The sequence below is a fragment of the Sceloporus occidentalis genome, unplaced genomic scaffold, assembly GCF_023333645.1.
Source record: "Sceloporus occidentalis isolate IW3139 unplaced genomic scaffold, rSceOcc1.0.p SCAF_111, whole genome shotgun sequence".
In the NCBI taxonomy this organism is placed as follows: domain Eukaryota; kingdom Metazoa; phylum Chordata; class Lepidosauria; order Squamata; family Phrynosomatidae; genus Sceloporus; species Sceloporus occidentalis.
Window position 1 is genome coordinate 2,563,206 of NW_028317091.1, and position 24,036 is coordinate 2,587,241.

The following is a 24,036-nucleotide window of genomic DNA, read 5'->3' on the forward strand; positions in this document are numbered from 1 at the left end:
GCTCAATGAATGGACTGGCTGAGACTCATGGGTGTAGGCGTTGTAGGACCACATAAGCTTGAGCACGTCCCGTCGGCTAAGCCTGTTTTAAAGTTAAAGCCCCGCGGTGTTATACGGAGTAACGACTTACCGGCTCCTGGAAATAAAGCTGGTAGTCGAAGATCGGGTTGGCTTCGATCTTCTCCCTCACTTTCACTTTGGGGTCAGCGGCGAAGAACGGCGTATTCAGGGAGGCCACGGCCCTGCGGACAACAAAAACGCAGCTAGCGTCAAACTAACAGTCATTACAAAAAAAAAGTAATAATTACAACTCCCATCGCCCCGAGCCGGACATATAACCTAAAATCGGCTTGTATTTACTTTGGGTTGCTGTGCACGACGGATCCCGTCTCCAGACAGATTAACGATTATGGATGTAGGGGTCGCCACGGTGACCAGGCCCATCACTCTAGGGGGGACCCCGCAACCACCCCTTTAAAAGCCACTAGCTGCGGGTAACACTTGCAGTCAACGGCACCGACAGTGTAGAGATTGTCTGATGTCCCGCACACTCTCCCTGGACGCTGTCTGATCCAGCATGCAGGAAGTGACATCACATCCATTTCCTGTATGCTGGATCAGTCTGCATGGAGGGAGAAAGACACAGGCAATCAGTTTGGGGGATAGGACGGCATAGGCAAGCAGTTTGAGGGATAGGATGGCACAGATAGGCTGTTCAGGGGCTAAAAAGGCACACAGAACTTGTTTGGGCACTAAGGTGGCACTGTGGTACATATTGCTTGGTGAAGTTAGGGGAGCCCTGTGGTTTCTAGTTACACCCCTGTGTGCAGGAGCCAAGCAATGTGTTCAGAAGGGACTGAGTCCCTCCACCGGGTTTGTCGCCCAAAAAACAGAGATATAATAAATAATAATCGGAAGATCACCTCAGAGGGAACACTACCCAGTGCAATCAACATATTTCAGAGAAAGGAAAATGCACGGTGGGCTCACCAAACTCTTTCCGGAAAGAAAAGCGCCATGTTCCACACGACGGCACCGCCCCAATCATGGCCGATGAACGCAGCCTGCGAAATACCCTATCAACAAAACACAGAAACCGTTTACAGCACGAGACGCGCCTCATTCGCCAACTACAACCGTCTGCGTCCCCGTATAATAAATTGCCAGCAAATCATACTTCCCAACAGTCCCAGTTTAACCGGGACAGTCTCACAGAGTGTGAGGGGGCACTCACACGGGTTTGAGGTGAAGAGCACTAGAATTATTTTTTTTTGGAGCCTCTCCCCCTTTTTTTGTTATTTCTTCTCTTAATTACGCCATGTCACGGGGCTAAAGGTGTGTTATAACATCAACCATTGGCTGGGGCCAGAAACGGCACCTGTACACTATTTGAGTCACTGATTTTTCATCACATGGAAAATGCCAAAGTGTACCCGGGTCGCCCGAGGACTCTGTTTTCTGGTGGTGGAAGGGAGTGAGGGTGATTGAAGAAAAAAAAATAATAATTAAAAAAAAAAAAATAATAATAATAATAAATTAGGGTGCAGTTTAAGGGTTTTTAGCTAAGAACGGAAAGGAAATTATACAGGCCACAAACATTATTTTCTGTGGATATAACAGGCACCCCCCCCCCCCACCAAGCTATTACACGCAGAACATGAAAAAACATGAATTGAATAATAAAAAAAGGCAATAAAAATCTGAAAAAAATTCTGGAATATAAATAGCGAAACCGAACACACAATAACGAGAAATCCTCAGTTCGCAAGAATTATGCTTTGAGCCTCCGATCTGTCGCTCAGGCGATGAATACATTACGGAAAGCTTTTATACCGGCGCTGCTTACCAGCTTATCAAGAAAGGCCACCAAGTCCTGCGAAGAAAGAAATAACGTGTGTTGGGATGGCTGCGTTTCAGTGCGACGAGGACATTGCGAAAATAAATCCAACTTTACTCTACCTTGCAGATTTCTTCTTGGGAATATTCTTCTATTTCTGCGACAGAAAAGTCCCAGAAAACATTAAATGTAGGGGAAAAAAAAAGATTTTAACTAAAAGATAACTAAAAAAGAAAAATGAAAAATATTTATAAAAATATATAAAATTTAGAAAATTATATAAATAAAAATAAAAAAGTGTACATATGAAATATACAAGGTAAATATAGACATGAAGAAAAAAATATATACATTTAAGCCTTCTATTACTGGCTGTAGAAGGGGCCTAGTTACGAGTGGGGTGGGGGTAACTACATTTAAAGGTGCCGTTCCACTTACACAAAACATTAAATGCTCCTTAACCTTAGCAGACCTGAAATTTCATTATTTAATAAGCATTTTCAGGTTTAATCACAAAAAATAAGAGTTATTCACTAAAGGAGTTTTCAGACTTGGTGGTTTTAAGCCACTGAATTGTAAATGCTAATGAATGAATGAAGCAAATTGTTACATGATCAGTCAATGCTAAGGCACCGAAGCATAAAAACGCGTGGACATTGGGACACATTTGACGGACGCACCGGCTGGCGAGGAGGAATCTCCGTATCCTTTCATGTCTAAGGCGATGACTCTGTACCCAGCGTCCGCCAGGGCAGGGATCTAACAAAAAAAAAGATGAAAGTGATTTAATTTTGGCGAGAAGTAAATTAATGAAACTTTGGGGTGTCACAAACTATAACTATTACATCATTGCAATGCATGATGTTCCAGTTTTATTAGCCAGCTTACTAGCCAAAAACAAAGCCCTATAAGCCAAACAAAAATATATGAGTCCCAGGGGGTAAATAAGACATTGTGGGGGGCATTAACAACCCCCTGGCTTTGAGGAAACTGCCCCCCATTTATTGTTGCCGGACCTTTAGTTCCATCAAGGGAGGGGAACAAAGTCTGCTACACAGCAGGGACATATTTATTCTGACCACGCAAAAATTCAGCAAAGACAGGTTTTATTTACCTGATACCTCCAGGAATACCAACTCTCCGGAAAGCCGTGACAGAGGCAGATAACGGGCCCATTTCCCATCTCAACAAAATGCAGCTTCACACCAGCCTAAAATAAAAAAAAAAAGAATTATAAAAAGTTATATTTTTCAGTTTAGCGTCAGGAGGCACCATTTGTTGCCTGACCAGATTAAAAGTAATTTTGTGCGGTTTAATTTATACCCTGGTTGAAGTTTTTGCCCCGTAATATAATGTTTTCAGCCATTTGTATCTCGCTCTGTTATCTGATCCCCGATCTCCTAAACTACTGTATACAGCACCAGGGTGGTTATATTACTGTATACAGCACTGGGGTTATATTACTGTATACAGCACCAGGGTGGTTATATTACTGTATACAGTGCCGGGGGGGTTATATTATATATTATATATGTATTTGCAGCATGCTTACACCTGTTTGGTAGGCCTCGTATTATACGTCTGTATTATTTGAGCCTGAGACTAGCTTAGCGCACCGACATTTTTTCTTTTCCCGGTTATATTACTGTATACAGCGCTGGGGGGTTATATTACTGTATACAGCGCTGGGGGGTTATATTACTGTATACAGCGCTGGGGGGGTTATATTACTGTATACAGCGCTGGGGGGGTTATATTACTGTATACAGCGCTGGGGGGGTTATATTACTGTATACAGCCCTGGGGGGTATATTACTGTATACAGCGCTGGGGGGGTTATATTACTGTATACAGCGCTGGGGGGTTATATTACTGTATACAGCGCTGGGGGGTTATATTACTGTATACAGCGCTGGGGGGGTTATATTACTGTATACAGCGCCAGGGGGGTTATATTACTGTATACAGAGCTGGGGGGTTATATTACTGTATACAGCGCTGGGGGGTTATATTACTGTATACAGCGCCGGGGGGGTTATATTACTGTATACAGCGCCGGGGGGGGTTATATTACTGTATACAGCGCCGGGGGGTTATATTACTGTATACAGCGCTGGGGGTTATATTACTGTATACAGCGCTGGGGGGTTATTATTACTGTATACAGAGCCGGGGGGTTATATTACTGTATACAGAGCTGGGGGGTTATATTACTGTATACAGCGCTGGGGGGTTATATTACTGTATACAGCGCCGGGGGGGTTATATTACTGTATACAGCGCCGGGGGGGTTATATTACTGTATACAGCGCCGGGGGGTTATATTACTGTATACAGCGCCGGGGGGTTATATTACTGTATACAGCGCTGGGAGGTTATATTACTGTATACAGCGCTGGGAGGTTATATTACTGTATACAGCGCCGGGGGGGTTATATTACTGTATACAGCACTGGGGGGTATATTACTGTATACAGCGCTGGGGGTTATATTACTGTATACAGCGCCAGGGGGGTTATATTACTGCATACAGCGCCAGGGTGGTTATATTACTGTATACAGCGCCGGGGGTTATATTACTGTATACAGCGCCGGGGGGTTATATTACTGTATACAGCGCTGGGAGGTTATATTACTGTATACAGCGCTGGGAGGTTATATTACTGTATACAGCGCCGGGGGGGTTATATTACTGTATACAGCACTGGGGGGTATATTACTGTATACAGCGCTGGGGGTTATATTACTGTATACAGCGCTGGGGGGTTATTATTACTGTATACAGCGCCGGGGGGTTATATTACTGTATACAGCGCCGGGGGAGTTATATTACTGTATACAGCGCCGGGGGGGGTTATATTACTGTATACAGCTCCGGGGGGGTTATATTACTGTATACAGCGCCGGGGGGTTATATTACTGTATACAGCGCTGGGAGGTTATATTACTGTATACAGCGCTGGGAGGTTATATTACTGTATACAGCGCCGGGGGGGTTATATTACTGTATACAGCACTGGGGGGTATATTACTGTATACAGCGCTGGGGGTTATTATTACTGTATACAGCGCCGGGGGGTTATATTACTGTATACAGCGCCGGGGGGTTATATTACTGTATACAGCGCCGGGGGGGTTATATTACTGTATACAGCGCCGGGGGGGCTTACATTACTGTATACAGCGCCGGGGGGGGGGGGGTTATATTACTGTATACAGCGCCGGGGGGTTATATTACTGTATACAGCGCTGGGAGGTTATATTACTGTATACAGCGCCGGGGGGGTTATATTACTGTATACAGCACTGGGGGTTATATTACTGTATACAGCGCTGGGAGGTTATATTACTGTATACAGCGCCGGGGGGGTTATATTACTGTATACAGCACTGGGGGTTATATTACTGTATACAGCGCTGGGGGTTATATTACTGTATACAGCGCTGGGGGGTTATTATTACTGTATACAGCGCCGGGGGGTTATATTACTGTATACAGCGCCGGGGGGGTTATATTACTGTATACAGCGCCGGGGGGGCTTACATTACTGTATACAGCGCCGGGGGGGGGTTATATTACTGTATACAGCGCTGGGGGTTTTTGCTCTAGAGAAAGACCTTTTGACACACATCAATTCTCCTATAACGTTCAGGCAGTAAATATATTTAGGTTAAATGACGCTGTATTAATCCGCTGTATCATTTGCTCTGCGTTTCTCCGTAGATCGGGTTCTATTAGGAAAGTGAGATAAATAGAAGCCGTACGATGAGCGGGACCCCCCCTTAATTCTTATATTGTTAATTATGTTTTATTGAACCTTTGACCTAGAGGTGAATTATAACCCGGGGCAATAAAGTCATGACCCTCTGTTGCGTTTCTGATCAATATGCCGACCACTCAACGGGAAATAACGATCTTTAGCCCCTTTTCGTGATATACCCGGCCGTTTAATGGTATAGAAGATGGTGGGGGAGGGGAAGCAGGTGGCTTTAAATGGACTTAACAGCAGGCCAAAGGTTCACGTAGGACCAGGATTCATGTCATAGATCTCTTCTTGGACCTCGTACCCTGATTGGTTCATGCAGAGTCCGTCATGGTAAGGCCATGCATTGGGCATTGTATGTGCATTCCGCAGTAAGCGTGTCCATGCGCAGGCAGGTGCCGCAAAAGCCGAGGATGGATGATGAATGTAATTATTGTAGGTTTGTCACTATGTCCCCCCAATGCGTATGGGGGAGTTGCGCAAAAGGGACAACATGAACATTTAAAGGGACTGCGCGCCTACCACACACGTTACAGAGCATGTGACGGCTGCCCGTCCCTTTAAATGATTTATATAAACTATTGTAACTTTCTATCAGTGATGTTTACATCTTAATGCCCATAAAACTAAGACTGAGGACTCCTCAAGAAAGCGGAAAACCGGCAGCAACCCAGACCATGCCGAGAGATCGGCCCCATCCGGCCCCGTCTAGTCGCCTGTTTCTCCTGCTGTAAAGACTCAGACCTTAATCAGTCGTTGGTCTCATCTTAGATTCAGGAGCCGTATGCCTGTCCCATGCATGTTTAATACCCTCGCTGTATTACCCTCTACCACTTCTCCTGGGAGGCTGTTCCACTTCTCACCGTCTTAGTAAAGTAAAACTCCCTTCCATTCCATCTCAGTCTCAAGGCACACAGACAAACTCCGCTGCTGCTGTGCGCATCGCGCAGACCTCCACCGGCTAGCCCCACTAGACACCAAGGAATTGGAAGAACGGGGGGCAAGTCTAGGAATTCACTGGTAAGTCAGGGGAGGGTAAGAGTAGCATATAGGGGGTATAAGTGCATTCTGGAGTCAGTGGCATATAAGGGGTTAAAAAGAATATCAGGGAGGCAGAGTAGCATATGGTTAAAAAGGCATATCTGGGAGCCAGTGTGGCATATGGGGGGTATAAGGCATTTCTGGGGGTAGAGTGGCATACGGGGGGGTATAAGATATCTGGGGGGGGCAGATGTGCACAACTGGGGCAGGTTGGCAAATAAAAGAAAATAGCCCCCGAGTCAACTCCGAAGGACCTGATGAATTCCGCCGTGGTCAATAGAGCCGAGTATTTCAGATTAAACACAAATACCTTCTACGTGATCTTTGCGGTGCCGTCATCTGCCGGTAAAAGCCATGTACCTGCGTGACGCTGCTCACCAACATTTCACCAAAACTAAAAGAACATTTTACTGCTGCATTTAACCCTCGGCTTACCTAGACAATATTTTTGCCGCCAGATCTTCCATAGCGGCACCGTTAGAAGAAACATTACAGGGTCGGTCCGTCCCAGAGCAGACGGCGCGCCGTACGTGAAGCCGGAGTATCGTCACAAATAAACAATGTGTTGCGTGTGCAAGGCCGCTAGGTGCCGAGTCACGTGTGTAACGCAATCTGTGACGTGTTCTGATCGCCAAGGGGCTTCCAAGTTGTCAGAACTAACTTCATGAATACAAGAGAATCACAAGCAGGCGAACAATCACACGGGGCATTCAAATAAATAATAAAATCACTATTTATGAGACACTCCTGTGTCCCATGGCCCTTTATCACTCCCATCACTCCTGTATTCCAATGGCCCTTTATCACTCCCATCACTCCTGTATTCCAATGGCCCTTTATCACTCCAATCACTCCTGTGTTCCAATGGCCCTTTATCCCTCCCATCACTCCTGTGTTCCAATGGCCCTTTATCACTCCCATCACTCCTGTGTTCCAATGGCACGTTGTGTTCGCTGATCCAAGTTTAAATATAAAAGGATAATTGGTGGTCTTTTGTAATTATGTTACAGTCAGAAATTTCCTTGGTTTCCATGAAAACAGCCGAGTGACCCCAAACTTTTGAATATGAAATCTTACCTTTATAGTAAGAAATCCGTGAGTTACGGTGTGAGGATCGGCCGGCGTTGGCACAAGTTCCTCATTTTCCAGAATCTAAAATGAAGTACATCGTTACACGTCGGCTGTTTCTTCAAAGGCTTCTGAGACTCTGGCATTAAAAATAAATTTTCCTTCCCTTTGAGTCCAGTAACACACTGGACCCCCCCAATTAATGTGATGTATCGTAGCCTTGCGTGTAGCCTTTATCCCATATGAAATAAACATGTTCCATGAGGATACAGCAACCATGGGCCCGGGAATCGATAAAAAATAAAATGAACATGGCGTTAACACGCTTTTTCAACACAAATAAGATCTGATTAGAGGCTACTAAACTGTGATCAGAGGCTACTAAACTGTGATCAGAGGCTATTTCTGTAGCCGCAGGTCTGTATTATACGAGATATTATTCATTTAACCCAACATTCAGCCTAAGATCACGTCTAGCTGAGTAGCCCTGAATAGTTTTGGCAGAAAAGACGCTCAGTTTGAATCATCCAGCCCCAGTGAATTAACAGAATACCCAGGAGTGGAGCACAGAAAGGATCTAGTCATGGTGAAACCACCACTTAATGTCCTTGTTACCCCTAGTGGCTATATGTGGAATTGCAGGTAACAAAGCACCCCAGAGACCCGTTGCCCCCTATCACCCCAAATGTTTCTACCTGAGGTGGGTCCTGCAGCCGTCTATGAGAAGATTATCTAAACGGTTGTGGCCCCTTGTGTGTATATTTAAATAATAAAGCGGCACGTCATTGGTTACCTGGACCCCCGTCAGATCCTGTAACTCCTTCAGCGCCGTGTCTGTGTCTCTGACCAGCACGGTAGAGATTCCCAGTTCACGAGCTGGCTTCAGGTTGGCACCGATGTCATCGAGGAAAACGGTCTGAAAATAGACAAAAAAGATGAAGACATAGAACTAAAAAGTTGAATTTTCAAGGGACATCCTTTAGGAATTCTATAGGAGCCGACCTCGCTGGGCTTGGCCTGCAGCCGGTCCAGAGCGTACTCGTAGATCCGGGTCTCGGGCTTCCTCAACCCAACGCGGCAGGACTCGATGACCAGATCGAAGTGACGACTCAGGGAGGACAGCATCTTGGCCGAGAGGCTGCGGCTGGCGCCGTCATCAACCCAGTTGTTTGTGAGCACGCAGGTCTTAATACCTAGAGAGGCGTAAAAACCAAACGCGTTCAGCGATAGCGCGACAACGTCCTCCGCAGATACAACGCGAGCGGCGGTAACCCTGACAACCATATCAGCCTCAATAATACACAATACTAGTGTTTTCGATCGTAAGCTCGCAGGGCCAGGGCCGTCTTCTCCTTCTGCACCAGTACGTCTTATGTTTATTTAAATGGTTAATATATTGCTAATCGAATCTGCTATTACGAATACTCATGCCTGGGAACTCTGCGGGTTTGACTCGGGGTCTACGGGTGAAGCCCCCGTTTCTCTGGGTCTCCAGGTCAGATTCTTCTTTCTCCCGGCAGGGGAGTGGTGTGTGTGAGGCCACACCCATTCCCCGCCCATTTACTCCACCCTATCCAATTCCCTCCCATTACCGCTCCAGCTCGGCGGGGCCTGTGCAGACCCCCAGGCACATGTGCGGAAAGCGCTCCCATTGGTTTAGATTGGAGCCCTTTCCTGCCACCGACTGTCGAAGCAGCAACTTCATTTAATACCCCAAGTACCCCTATTGCGTTTTGGGGAGAGGGAGGGGGAGAAAGGATGCAGGTGAAGCAACATATCCCGCGGTGGCTCTCCCTTACCATGCTTCCGAAGGGCCACGGCTGCTTTCAGCATGGGTTTATTTATCCCGCCGGTTTCATACAAGTCACGGAAGGCCTGTTCCAGCGAGAAGGATTCCGGAAGGGAGACCCCGGAGTCTTCGGCGCAGGCTCTGCATTCCTTATTCAATTCAGTAATCATCTAAAAAAAAAAAAAAAACAGCGAGGAAATATAAACATATTCAGGAGGATAATAAGAAATTTAAATGTGAAATATTTTTCATAAGTGGTAAAAAAAGAAAAAAATACGAAGATAAAAAAAATAAATCAAATGCAAATCTAGAAGGAAAAAAAAAATAATGAAAACGCGCTTAGATTTTTTTTTTTTTAATTATTCATTCAGCTCTTTGGCATAGTTGACGGGGAGTCCGTCCTGCAGGAAGGGCCGCTCGGGATCTGTATAATGTATAGGTGCGGGAAGGCGTCTGATTCACCTATACGTTATACATGGCCAGCTCAGCCGTACCTGCAGGGAAAAACCCCATCTGTTCAGAGAAGCTTACAATCTATCCCGCATCCTGATGTCAGTCAACTCGCTACAATCAACTCATCCCCACCCAAGCAGCCCCTCTCCTTCTGTCTCGCTCTCCCCCAATAGATCGTAAGCTCACGGGATCAGGGCTCTTTTTGTACCGGTACGTCTCATTGTGTGACTCTTAGTTTTAATAATTCTGTATCCCGTGTTGTAATGGCTCTACGGGATATAAACGTTTACGGAAAGTCATGGGATTTATGGGAATCGGGGCGTTTAGAGATTAACATCGCCTGCCGATTCACAGACTGCGTTTGAATTGCGGGCGCTTCAGTACTCGGGGAAGTTACAGACGAATGAAGGTTCCTGTATCACCAGGGCCGGACTGGCCCACCGGGATACCGGGAAATTTCCCGGTGGGCCGGAAGGTCCGTGGGCTGGGCGGCCGGCAGACTTACCATGAAGACAGCCGCTGAGCGGCTGCAAATGGCAATGAACGCCTCCCTCGGTGCCAGGGGCGGGCTGGGCAGGGGGGCAATTGCCCCCCAGGCTTCCCGAAATCTAATCAAAGCGGCCGCTGGGTGCTGATGCGGCCGGCCGGCATCAGCACCCAGCAGCCGTGTGCGATGGCCGTCTAGTGATGGGAGCAGTGTGAGGGGTGAAAGCTCCGCCCCCTCGCACTGACCTTTCACCCCTCACGCTGCTCCCATCACTATGCGGCCATCAGATTGCTGGGAATGTAATCTGAACGGCCGGTGCGTGCTGATGCCGCCGGCTGCCTCTGCTTTAATACTTTTTTTTACTTTATATGGCAAGCCGATCCAGCTTACCATATAAATAAAAAAAAAGTGTTAAAGTAACTCCGGCCGGCGGCATCAGCACGCACCGGCCGTTCAGATTACATTCCCAGCAGTCTGATGGCTGCATAGTGATGGGAGCAGCGTGAGGTGGAAGCTCCGCCCCCTCGCACTCAGACTGCTGCAGCACCGGATGTCAGGTCAGTGACTTCCTGTCAGCATAGAGGAGAACAGTGTGCAGCTACCAGGAAGTCAAGAGAAGTAGAAGGTGAGTAAAATAATGTATTTTTTGTACTGTATAATGTTTTTTGTATTTGTTAAAAACAAACAAAATCGGCATGTGTGTGTATGTAAGTGTGTCCCCCTATATGCCACTCTGCCTCCAGAAATGCCTTATACCCCCTATATGCCACTCTGTCCCATGATATGCCTTTTAACCCCCTATATGGCAGAGTGGCATAAAGGGGGTTAAAAGGTATATCATGGGGCAGAGTGGCATATAGGAGGGTATAAAGCATATCGAGGAGGCAGAGTGGCATATAGGGGGCATAAGGCTTTTCTGGAGGCAGAGTGCCCCGTGATATGCCTTTTAACCCCCTTCATGCCACTCTGCCTCCAGAAATGCCTTATACCCCCTATATGCCACTCTGTCCCATGATATGCCTTTTAACCCCCTATATGGCAGAGTGGCATATAGGGGTATAAGGCATTTTTGGATGCAGAGTGACATATAGGGGGTCAACAGCATATCTGGAGGCAGAGTGGCATAAAGGGAGTTAAAAGGGATGTCATGGGGCAGAGGGGCATAAGGCTATTCTGTAGGCAGAGTGCCCCATGATATGCCTTTTAACCCCCTTTATGCCACTCTGCCTCCAGAAATGCCTTATACCCCCCCTATATGCCACTCTGTCCCATGATATGCCTTTTAACCCCCTATATGGCAGAGTGGCATATAGGGGGTTAGAAGGCATATCATGGGACAGAGTGGCATATAGGGGTATAAGGCATTTCTGGATGCAGAGTGAGGGTATAAAGAGAGGGTATAAAGCATATCGGGGAGGCAGAGTGGCATATAGTGGGGCATAAGGCTTTTCTGTAGGCAGAGTGCCCCATGATATGCCTTTTAACCCCCTATATGGCAGAGTGGCATATAGGGGGTTAGAAGGCATATCATGGGACAGAGTGGCATATAGGGGGTATAAGGCATTTCTGGAGGCAGAGTGGCATATAGGGGGTTAGAAGGCATATCAGGGGGGCAGAGTGGCAAGCCTGGGGGCAGAGGTGCATAACTCGGGGGTAGGTTGTCAAATGAAAGGAAATAAAAACCAAACATGTCTCAATCATAGCTTTTATTAAATATGGAAAAAAATAGTCTACATGAATTAATAAAGAAATAAAAGTTTCTTACCAGAATATCGTGAAGAATAATGTGATCAGTGTTTTGTTCCACTAAATAAAATGGAACTCTTTCATCTAACAATGTTCGCAGTAGTAAATGTTTTGATCCTATTATGTGTAATGTATTTCATTTATTAGGGCCTTTTAACACTTTTGCTTTCTGGCATTTTAATACAAATAATGAGATAAAAAGAATTGCACATAGTGTGACGCGGGTGTGTATAAGGGGTGCGTGTGGGTATAAGAGCTTCACCGTGAGATAAACTATATGGGGCTGGTCTCCAAATTTTTCCAGGGCTGCTTTTCAGTCCCAGTCCGGCCCTGTGTATCACCTGCGACAAAGGGATCTGTCCCCGTTCAGCCTGCGCGAAAGGTCCGTCCGCTCCGCTCTGCGTAAACACCTTCCGCAGAAATCCACTGTAACACAAGGGGTTAAAACGTTACAAAAAGACAATTGGCTGGAGGCCATTCATTTTATTAAGATGCCTATCGGAGTCACAGTGTCAAGCCTGGGGGCAGATGTGCATAACTGGGGGGCAGGTTGGAAAATAAAATCATATCATAGCTTTTATTTACAAAAAAAACCCCTTTTTTCCTGTAGGGTCATCTTATATTCAGGCTTTTTTTCCTAAATTAATATTCAGAGGGGGGTCATCTTATAATCGAGCAAATACGGAATTTTGTGGCATCGAGTCCGGAGCGCTGTCATCTTATTTTCATGTAACTGTATATTTCTCACAGACGCATTATATATATATATACCGTATTGGCTCGAATATAGGCCGCACTCCCCCCCCCACTTTAAGTCTTTAAAGTGGGGGTGCGGCCTATAATCGGGGTCTAGCGCCCGACGGCCAGGGCATGCAGTCCCGGGCAGGCAGCGAGGTTAGGATACAGATCCTGCAGGGGGGAGAGGGGACCCGTATCCTACTCCCCGATACGCTCAGACAGCCTCCCCTGCCGGCACTTCCCACGGGGGGGGGGGGGGGGGTGTGCCGGCACGGGAGGTTGTCTAGGCGCATCATGCAGACGGTCACCGGCTGCGGAGGTTGTTTATCCGCATCGCCGCAGCCGGTGACCGTCCGCACGATGCGTTTTACCTCTGGCCCCCAAGACTTACCAGAGCAGACTCCCGGGTGTCTTGCGGGGCCGGCGGGGGACATCTACGCAATACGCGTATACAACTTCCGGTACCGGCACATCCGCTGAGTCCCCCGCCGGCCCCGCAAGACACCCGGGAGTCTGCTCTGGTAAGTCGGGGGGGGGGGGGGCGGTGCAGAGTGGCAGCACCAAACTTTTAGGGTGCGGCCTATATCCAATACGGTATATATATATATATATTATGTATATTAGTATATGAGTTTTGTTTTGGGACTTCACAGGTCCCCTATGCTTATGGACAGTAACTTTCCTCCGTTTTCCATGTTGATCCAAAGTATCAACTCAGACCAAAGACTGTTAAAGTGTTGGTGCTTGGAAGCTATGTGGGGTTATAAGCATGGTAGATGAGTGGAACAGCTTCCCAGCAGAAGTGGTAGAGGGTAATACAGTGATGGCATTAAACATGCATGGGATAGACATACGGCTCCTGAATCTAAGACGAGACCAACGACTGATTAAGGTTTTAGTCTTTACAGCAGGAGAAATGGGCGACTAGACGGGGGCCGGATGGGGCCGACCTGCCGGCAGATTGCGAGTTTGCTCTGAATGTTTTCCCAATATCTCGGGGAGAGACGAGGAGCGGCAGGAATGGGCGGCTGGGCGGCGGATGCAGATGGATTCCAGGCCGCGGTCAGATGGTGAAAGGTCAGTCATTTATCTTTACCCAAGTGTTGCATCAAAGTTTGTTCAAAGGTCGCGTGCAGATTATCAGTGAACAGACGCCCCGGACGGACCTGCGCGACTCCCCAGCGTCTTCATTCATTCTAATATTGTTCCTCTTCCCGAGTTTTGTCTAAAGGCTTCCTGTGCAGCGGGCGATTACTCTCAAGGGATCCGTGTATAACGTGGATATAGAGGCAAAGGTGATAATTGTTAACCTTATTTGCATGCGCCTACCCAGAATCCTTTGTGGTTGTCAATACACCATGAGATTTCTGAGGGAAAAACAAGCCTTCTGTAGATGAGTGTTTAATAATACTTCTACTACCCCTTTCATTCTAATAAAAAGATAACTTAACCCCGACGAACGCGTTTATCTGAGACGGACCGCGGGGAGGAATAATACATTTACATTCCTTAAACACCAATAACCGCGTGATCGCTGTAAAACCTTAATGAAATGATAGAGGAAATGCGTTTTTTCAGCTCCCTTAATCCCCACAAATAAAAATTATTTTCTCCTATATTTTTTTTTTTGCACCAAATTAACATATTGTTGGGTTCTTTTTTTTTCTAGTTTGTTAGTTTTTACCCCATAATATAATGTTTTCAGGCAGCTGCACATTACATTAGCATGAGTTCTCGCTCTGTTATCTGATCCCCGATCTACTAAACACTGCGACTCCTACAATGGCTCAGTTTTAACCACCCAGCCAGACTCTCTGACTAATGAAAGTCTATGAAGGAACGGACTTCATTAGCATTACCATAAAGCATCAGCTCAGTGTGGTGTTTGAGCTGGGAAAGTCACTCAAAATATCACATGACTGACAGCGACGGCAGCTATTGGAACAAAATGAGAAAGCCAGGATTTGCCCTATATTACCATATACAGCGCTGGGGGGGGTTATATAACCGTATACAGCGCTGGGGGGGTTATATCACTGTATACAGCGCTGGGGGTTATATCACTGTATACAGCGCTGGGGGGGTTATATCACTGTATACAGCGCTGGGGGGGTTATATTACTGTATACAGCGCGGGGGGTTTATATTACTGTATACAGCGCTGGGGGGTTATATTACTGTATACAGCGCTGGGGGGGTTATATCACTGTATACAGCGCTGGGGGGTTATATTACTGTATACAGCGCTGGGGGGGTTATATTACCGTATACAGCGCTGTGGTTTCAGAGTCACATAATAAATCAGTGTCTGATATTCTTGGTATTTGATGTCTTTTATTACGTATTGGGTATTAAATAAGTTGAGTGACAGATTAACGGTTCTGATAGGACAGTCAACCCAAAAGTAGGGACTATCCATGAGAGCCTATGACAGCTGGCAGGTGTTATATGGGGTTTAAGAGATTTTACACGTTAGACAGCAGCGAGTCTCCATGTCAGTAAGTCTGCGGCTATTGGGACAACAAACACGTTCAACAATAAAATTCAGCACTGTGATGACGTCATTACCCCCCGCCGAAGACCTCAACTTTCCAGCAGAGCTACAGAACGTTCTGGGGATGATGGGCGTTGAAGTCCTACTGCAATGGCCCTGGCATTGACCCCTCTTCCCCAATCTGACAGCGTCCAGCATGTTTCAGCAACCCATAGCCCCAGCTTAACTACAACCCCCATGATCCTGTACGGCTGTCCAAAGAGCACTCTAGGGTCTAACTTTCGGGTGGGTTATGGGAGTTGTAGTCCAGCTGGCAGGCGGACCCCCGTGTGCTGCGCTTGTACCTGGGGAGGTATAGAGTCTCCTCCAGCCGCTGGAAAACCGCCTGCATCCCGGGGGTCAGCAGCACCCCGCCCAGGTCAAACAGCACCAAGCGCTTCCCCGCCATCCTACCGCCACAGCGACCCGCGGACCGACTGCCCGGCCCGACAGACTGACAGCGTTAGCCCAGCCCAGTGCCACCTGGACACACCCTCATCTACAGCGTCCTGTCAGAATCCGTCCGCCTGACAGGGGGCGTGGTGTTAGGAATTATTATGGGGACAGTGGGCGGGGTTTACAGTGCTAACTAGAGGGCAATAGTGAGGCTGGAGGTCGCCCTCAATGATCCCTGCAAGGGGCAAATACCTTGTGTGGGGAGAATCTGTGTATCAGTGGCCTGCTTTACCTGCTGAGATAACCGAGGCCGGCGGTTAATCAGTTACCTTCTGAACCTAGGAACCTGGAGTCTGCTGGCAGATCGGCCGCATTCGGCCCCCGTCTCAACTGCCCATATTTCCCTTTTGCCTAGTTACCCGACCAATCAGGGTGGATTAAAATGGTTAAGATTTCTTTAAACTTTTTTTTTTTTTATTTAGTCAAATTTATTTTAATTAACCCCTTAAGGACCGGGCTCATTTTTCGTTTTGTACCCTGTGGGACCGAGGCTGTTTTGACACTTTTGTGGTGCTTGTGTTCAGCTGTAATTTTCTCCTCACCCATTTAGTGTACCCACATAAGTTATATATTGTTTTTTTCAGGACAAGATGGGCTTTCTTCAGATACCATTATTTTGATCGTATCATCTTATTTACTATAAAAAAAATAAAAAAAACATGGTGAAAAATTGAAAAAAAAACACATTTTATGACTTATTTGAAAAATCTTTTACTCACCTAAAAAAGCAAGTAAAAAAAATAGCTAAATAGATTCTACTACTTGTCCTGAGTTTAGAAATACCCAATGTTTTTATGTTTTTTTGCTGTTTTTTGTAAGTTATAGGGCAATAAGTACAAGCAGCGTTTTATGATTTCCAAATCTTTTTTAACAAATCTGGTCAGTCTGCCTCCATCTCCTCTTTGGAACATCTTTGAAGCCGGTTAACTCAATTTAACCCCCTCAAACCATATATTTTTGAAAACTAGACACCCCAGGGTATTTCAAATGCTGTTATTTTAACCCTTTCCATGCACCAATTATACAACTACACTTTGTCAAACTTTGTAATAGTAATTTTTTTTTTCACACAAATTGTACTTTAGTTATAGATATACAGGTTCTGGTATATGTCACTGTCAAACAACACCCCAATGTGTGTTCAGGAACATCTCCTGAGTGCAGTGATACCCGACATGCATGGGTTTGTCGTGTTTGAGATTTAAAATGCCACATTTGGGAAGTGCGCTTTTTTTTCTCCATTTTGGAAAGTCTGTACCTATGCCCTATATTTGAGCTCGGCCACTCCAATTTACCCCATCAGCCATTTTTTTTATATTAGACACCCCTTGGGTATTTGAAGTGCTTTTATTTTAACTCTTTGTTGAGATTTTGTAGAAATTTTAGCACTTGCTCAAAATAATAAACTATTTTATTTTTTAATTTTTTTTTTTATTTTTTTTTTATTTTTTTTTTTACACATTTTGCTGGTACTGGATGGTTCATCTGGTGACATCACTGCATAATTATTTTTAAATGTTAGCACATTTTTATTATTTTTTTCCATTTTTATTTTTTTAATATTTTACTAATCACATTGTGATTAGAAAGCTGGGCTCCATTGACTTGCATGGTTGAATGCAGTACCTGTATTCAACCTGCAAGTGGAGCCAGAGTTCTCTAGAGCGTCTGGAGACCTTCTAGCGAACTTTTAAAACTTGGTTTTTTTACAGGACGGCCGCCATCTTGCTGATGGCGAAGATCACCGGCAGCTGCGGCTGTGACCGTGTTTGGTGTCGCTGGATGCCTCCTGATCGAGGCATTCCAGCGACACCATCGTTGATCGCCTCCTAAACGCTTTTAAAACGGGCGTCCGCCGCCATACAATGTATGGCGGCTGTTGACGCCCCGGGGAGGGGCCAGACATCTCGGCCTTGCTGAATGCCTCGACATCGAGGCATTACAGTAACGCCGTTTAAGCGAAGAAAGTGATCGTTGATCACTTTCTAAGCTTATTTAATTTTTTGAAGGTTCAGGACCGTCAAAGGTCATTTAGTGACCGTTCTGTCATGACGGCAAAGGTCATTAAGGGGTTAAATGCTTTCGGAAACCAAAAAAAAAAAAAAAACTATAAAGATTGGTTATTCTAAATAAGAATACTGGCAAGAATGAGTCTTTAAAAATCATGATCTAAACCAAAACGCACCTGCCGATTGATCCCCGGAAAAATACAGATACCGTTAAGATTTTTTTGGAGGAACATATAACTTTCCTATAAAATTGCTTTTTCCCCCCAGTTTTTTGTGCAGCTCAACTGCTAGTCAACGTGAAATATTTATATGGCAATATGTACAGTATTTTACACTTATATTAAAACACGTATGTTATAAATTATTCATTGCGAGCTCGGCGCGTTCCGGCACACGCGGCGTAATTCTCTTGGGTGGGAAAATCATTGCATTTGTTTCCGTTTCCAAGGATATCGTCCACATTTCAATCAAACTGTCTTTACATTAATGGAACGTCTGAATGTATGAGTAAACGAGCTATTCTTTTTTATATGTTTACACATCTATTGCGTTACGATTACATTAACACGGGTTGTGACAGAATGCGGGATCCAGAATGTAACGTAAATTACATTTTTTAAGTTTTTACGTAGCTGGCGAAGAGCCCAAGTCCCTTGGCCAACAATGCGGCCAAGAATGGAGTTTTAGGAGACTTACCAACCCAGTCACATAGTGGAGAGCGGTTAGGATTTCGGCTGGTGTCTCCTCTATCCTGCCAGGGAGCACCTCCAACGTCTACTGGAACAAGGTGGAGAAGAAGACAGAACAAGGTGTAAAATGTCCTCTACGTTGGGTGGTTGAGAAACAGATTTTGAGAGAACAGCCTTGGCAGCAGAATTTGGCCGCAGATTAGACCCATTCAGCCCATCTAGTTAGCCTTGACCACTTCTTGGGAAGGCTGTTCTACTTATCTACCCCTAGAACCTCTTGTTCAAACATTTCACCTTCTATGATATACATGATCATGAATGGTGATCCTAGAGCAAATGACGACATGTGCCTTAGGCATCACATTTTCCATTGTCAGATGGGAAGTTATGGTGGGTCTACCACAAAAATCTGACTTAGAATGGACCAAGTGTCTATGCTTATACCACACGCGAGTCGCAACCACATACACATCAGCGTCTACGGGCACAGAATACAAATATTCTAAAGAAGAACATTAATAAGTGTGCTCCATGGTTTCATTCCAAGGCTGGCCATGACCCATGCAAGGTTCCTGGTCTACCTACTATGCCCAGCTGGCCCTGGTTGGCTTACCGTCATCTTATAAGTTGTAGGCCAACAACTCTTGCAGATCATTGATGTTCTTTTCTTCATAAATGGTTTGTAAATGATGTCCCAGCCGTAATTTGACCGCCAGCCCGGTTGCTAATGAGAACACCCCCAGCAATTAGCACTGTGACATGAGACGTCATTATTGATCTCATTGCACATGGTTCTTCTCGACAATCCGCCTCGTTTAGTTTCGTATATTTCATACCTTCCAATGAAACGTTTAATTAGAGAATTTATGGAGCAACCTGCCTTAGAACCGAGGAGGGCTCGACCTTTCGTGTCATTAACCATGCTTATTAATTTAATGTCTTTGGAAGTCGAAGAGAGAGAGCTCCATGAGCCCCCATTGAAGTGTAACTTGCAGAGACGTAGCTATACGAAGTTGATTTTCCAATCAAAGGAGAAAGGAAGAAAATACGGTTAATAGAGAATAAGGGTTATCGTCTGACACAAAATGTACATAATACAAATCAGTGGCTAGCCTTATTTCATAGAAAAAGAATGCAGTTGGCAGATAAACTCAAGGATCGGGGGTTCAATGTTAATTCTATAGAGAGATGCGGGGGTTAGGATCACAGCATCTGCCGGCAGATCGGCCCCATCCGGCCCCCGTCTAGTCGCCCGTTTCTCCTGCTGTAAAAACTCGTTGGTCTTGTCTTAGATTCAGGAGCCGTATGTCTATCCCATGCACGGTTAAATCCCCTCAATGTATTACCCTCTACCACCTCTGCTGGGAGGCTGTTCCACCCTCTCGGTAAAGTAACAATGTAGCTATGTCTCTAATTCTCCGTGTGATTCTTAACTAGGATTCTCCTTTTCTTACCCCCATTCCTTCAATACTCCTTTGCTGTGGACCTTCAAAAGCGAAAGAGCGCCGAGTGGTTTTCATTTACCAAGCTGTCAGTACCGCTCGGCGCCCCTCTCTCTCTCCTCTGCGGTGAGTCTCCCTGTTCGGTCTCGGTGCCGGCTTGTAATGCTGAGTGCCGGAAGATTTCCTCATAACCGGCACCGAGACCGAACAGGGAGACTCGCCGCAGGACTGCTGAAAGGCGAGTACAAGGGGGGGGGGGGGCATTTTAAAATTCGCCCCAGGCGGCATTTTGCCTTGGGCCGGCTCTGCCAATGTCTATGATATTTACTGGGCTGTGGGAGCTCTGAAGGCTCCTTATGGGTTAGTGAATTTATTGCTTTGTGTCTGATAATTTGCCATTAATCTGGCCAGAAGTATCTGCAAAACCAATACATCTCCCCATTATCAGGGCTTGTAACAAGACTAGGAATCATGCATATGCAGTATGTGGCTGAATAGTCTAAAGAGCTTACAGTCTATTAGGATGATGAGGGGAAAGGGAGGGGCTGCTGAGCAAGGATGATTGTAGCATGGGAGGTTTGGAGTCAGTCAGTGGCCGGGGATCTCCACGGTGAAAGGGAACTGCCCGACAACCTATTCACTACGGTCATCAGTGAGTGCACTACTTGCACCCTCCTGCCCCAAAGCCTGATATTTGGAGACGGCAGCCCACTGCTGTTCGTTTTGCTTTACTTGTCTTCCATCACTGCGTGTCGTTCCTCCTCAATCAGATTTTTGTTGTGATTGTGAAATTTTGCAGCTCCCTAACTTCACTCTGCATTATGCAGTGGGGTGACTTTGCCTATGTTCCCTATACATTATACAGGGGCCAGCTCAGTGATTTAACTATTCATTACACAGGACTGGCTCAGACGCAGTAGAAGCTTCCTTAAGTGCGTCCTTCATAACGCAGAGCGAAGGCAGGGATTTATACAACATTCATTCATACTCATTCATACACATACAAAAAGGGGACATGGAGTAATCTGTATACGTATTAAATCTTTGTAAATCCATTATTAGACCTTCACCATGAATATGAAATATTTTTAGGCGCAGGGCCTTCCCTTGAATCAAAATTAACCCTTTGGCACTGAATTAACCCTTGCATTGCTAACCCCTCTGGTACAAACAGGATGAAATATTTCAGCTATGAAGGTGATTTAATAAAGCAGTAATAGAAACAAAAAAGCACCTTCACGTGAAATAAATTGGTTGTGAAATAATGTGGGTGAAAAAAAATAAATAAATAAATATACTACACGTTCTGCAGCTCCCTGGAACACTCCTCACAAGTGTACAGCAACAGAATATCAGAAAGAGGGGCGCATAAACATGTGGAAAAAAAATAACACAATAGTGTAGTACAATCAAATATAGTGATGTGATAAATAATATATTGCACTCACAAAAGTGATAAGTAAAGAAGGCCCATCAGATGGAAGATAATCTTCTTGAAATCTGGAAAGCAAATAAGGAAACCAATGGTGCAGTATTACAAAGCTTATGTTTAATATAAAGAAGCTCGTAAACTCACAAGAATGTTGGCATAACCGATAGTGTTATGCTAAAAGGCACAATGAAAAATATCCAACAAAAGATAATGATAGTCTCAGTCTCAACGCATTTCGCCAAACTTCGTTGGCTTCTTCAGGAGAAAATAATAGAATAAAATCCAAATGGATAAAAATAACGTCCGTTGCGATACATCCTCTACTTCCGGCTTTTAAAGGTGTCTCATTAATGTCCTCGCGGCTGCTTGCGTTGTAGTCGCGTCATCACGCGGCGCCGTTAGCGCGATCACAAAAACCTTCTTTAAACCCACAGATGGAAATGGATATATTGACTTTTCTAGTCGTCATCATCCACAATGGTTAATGAATATACCTAAAGGTCAATTAGCGAGGATACGCAGAAATTGCACCCAAGAAGCAGATTTTCTCTCTCAAAGTCAAGATTTGATAGAGAAATTTGAAGAGAGAAATTACCCTAAGAAACTTTTAAAGTTAAAAATACAGAAAGGGGCGCCCTGTTACAAAATAAACAAACCGCAAAGAAATGAAGATTTTCATTTCGCTTTTAGCACTCAATACAATGATAGAGCATGGCAAATTAGACGGGCTATTAAGAAATGCTGGCCAATTTTACAGGGGGACAATATTCTACAAAAGTACTTGCCAGAAGAACCAAAAAAAAAAAAATTATATATAAAAAATTAAATAATTTAAAGACTATTATGGCCCCCAGTGCTTTCCCAGAGATAAAAAAGGAGACATTTTTTATCACAAAAACCTCCCGGTTTTTTTCGTTGCGGAGTATGTAAATTTTGCAAAATACGTCATACACAAAATAAAAAAACTACATTTAAATGCACTATTACAAAAAAAGAATATGAAATTCGCCAGTTTATACTCTGCAAGTCTAAGAACATTCTTTTAGAGTGCACGTGCGGCATACAATATATAGGCCGCACGTCAAGAGAACTAAAAATTAGGGGCCTTGAACACTTGGGAGGCATTCGAAATAAAAATCTAAAACAGTGTCCCTAGACACTGTGTAAATTGCACAAAATTCTCCCTCTCAGATTTTAAGATGATAGGTATAGACAAGGTATCTCCCCATTGGAGAGGTGGAGATATAAAAAATGTTAGCGAAGAGAGAGACAGAGTGGATATACAAGTTTCAAACATAAAAAGAAGGTCTAAATGTTGAATTGGATATATTAACTTTCATTTAATTTTTACCATTCTATTTTTATATCTTTTGTATATATAGTTATTCTATTTTTTATATGGATACATACAGTATTTATTGCATATACATTTTAATTTTTTTTAATTTTTTTATACATTTTTTATCAAATATGCAAATATAATTTTACATTTTAATCATATTTCATATATTCACATACATATATTTATCTACATTATTTATATATTCTATTTATAACTTTTTTAAATATACACATTTATCATTATATATGCATACATATATTTATATTTTAATTACAGTATTTATACACTCATATACATAGTTTTTATATATTTTCTATTGTTATATATACACACACACACACACTATTTATACATATTATCCATATATTTATATACATATATATTTCTAATTCATTATTTAATTTTAATTATACACTCATTTATATATTTACATATCTTTATGTATATCCATTATTTTTTTTATATATATTCATTTTTTATACTTATTTATATTTATTTATATTTCCAATTCACCACATTATGTTAGACCTTTTTTCTCCTTCCTTCTAGGGATTACTCTTTATGGTATTCTTTTTATGGTATTTTTCTTATAGATACCTCTTTTTTCCTTCCTTATAGTCATTATTTATTTATATACACATTTTTTTAATAATAGTCTAGACACATATATTTGGGTTGTATATAATATTTTTATTGATTATATTTGCCCTTGTCCGGGGGGCTGTTCTTTTTACTTGTCCGAGTCCTATTTGTGGGGAGAGAAGAACATATAATTCATTTGATTATCCCCCTACCTTCATTTGAATGAACTTTATTAAACACATCATTGGATGCAGAGACTAGTACGGACGACGGGATGATGCGTACGCATTCGCGTCAATACACGCGATGATGCGATCTTCATGTACGCGACCGGGTGGATACAGCCACAATTCCCGATGTCGCGAATGTGATCGCGCTAACACGGCGCCGCGCGATGACGCGACTACAACGCAAGCAGCCGCGAGGACATTAATGAGACACCTTTAAAAGCCGGAAGTAGAGGATGTATCGCAACGGACGTTATTTTTATCCATTTGGATTTTATTCTATTATTTTCTCCTGAAGAAGCCAACGAAGTTTGGCGAAACGCGTTGAGACTGAGACTATTATTATCTTTTGTTGGATATTTTTCATTGTGCCTTTTAGCATAACACTATCGGTTATGCCA

General features: G+C 44.2%; 1 protein-coding gene across 1 annotated transcript in view; it reads right to left on the reverse strand.

Annotated features, from left to right (window-relative positions):
- Window positions 1–15,865, reverse strand: part of LOC149283144 (bifunctional epoxide hydrolase 2-like) — a 35,001-nt gene extending 19,136 nt beyond the window's left edge. Inside the window, exons 1-12 of the mRNA XM_089497967.1 lie at window positions 15,762–15,865; window positions 12,527–12,611; window positions 9,510–9,669; window positions 8,713–8,903; window positions 8,504–8,626; window positions 7,720–7,794; window positions 2,952–3,047; window positions 2,518–2,596; window positions 1,960–1,994; window positions 1,847–1,873; window positions 991–1,076; window positions 131–242 (exon numbers count right to left, since the gene is read on the reverse strand). Of these exons, the coding sequence (XP_089354093.1) occupies window positions 131–242; window positions 991–1,076; window positions 1,847–1,873; window positions 1,960–1,994; window positions 2,518–2,596; window positions 2,952–3,047; window positions 7,720–7,794; window positions 8,504–8,626; window positions 8,713–8,903; window positions 9,510–9,669; window positions 12,527–12,611; window positions 15,762–15,865 (1,173 nt within the window). The remainder of the gene's footprint in view (window positions 1–130; window positions 243–990; window positions 1,077–1,846; window positions 1,874–1,959; window positions 1,995–2,517; window positions 2,597–2,951; window positions 3,048–7,719; window positions 7,795–8,503; window positions 8,627–8,712; window positions 8,904–9,509; window positions 9,670–12,526; window positions 12,612–15,761) is intronic.
- Between the last annotated feature and the right edge of the window lie 8,171 nt (window positions 15,866–24,036).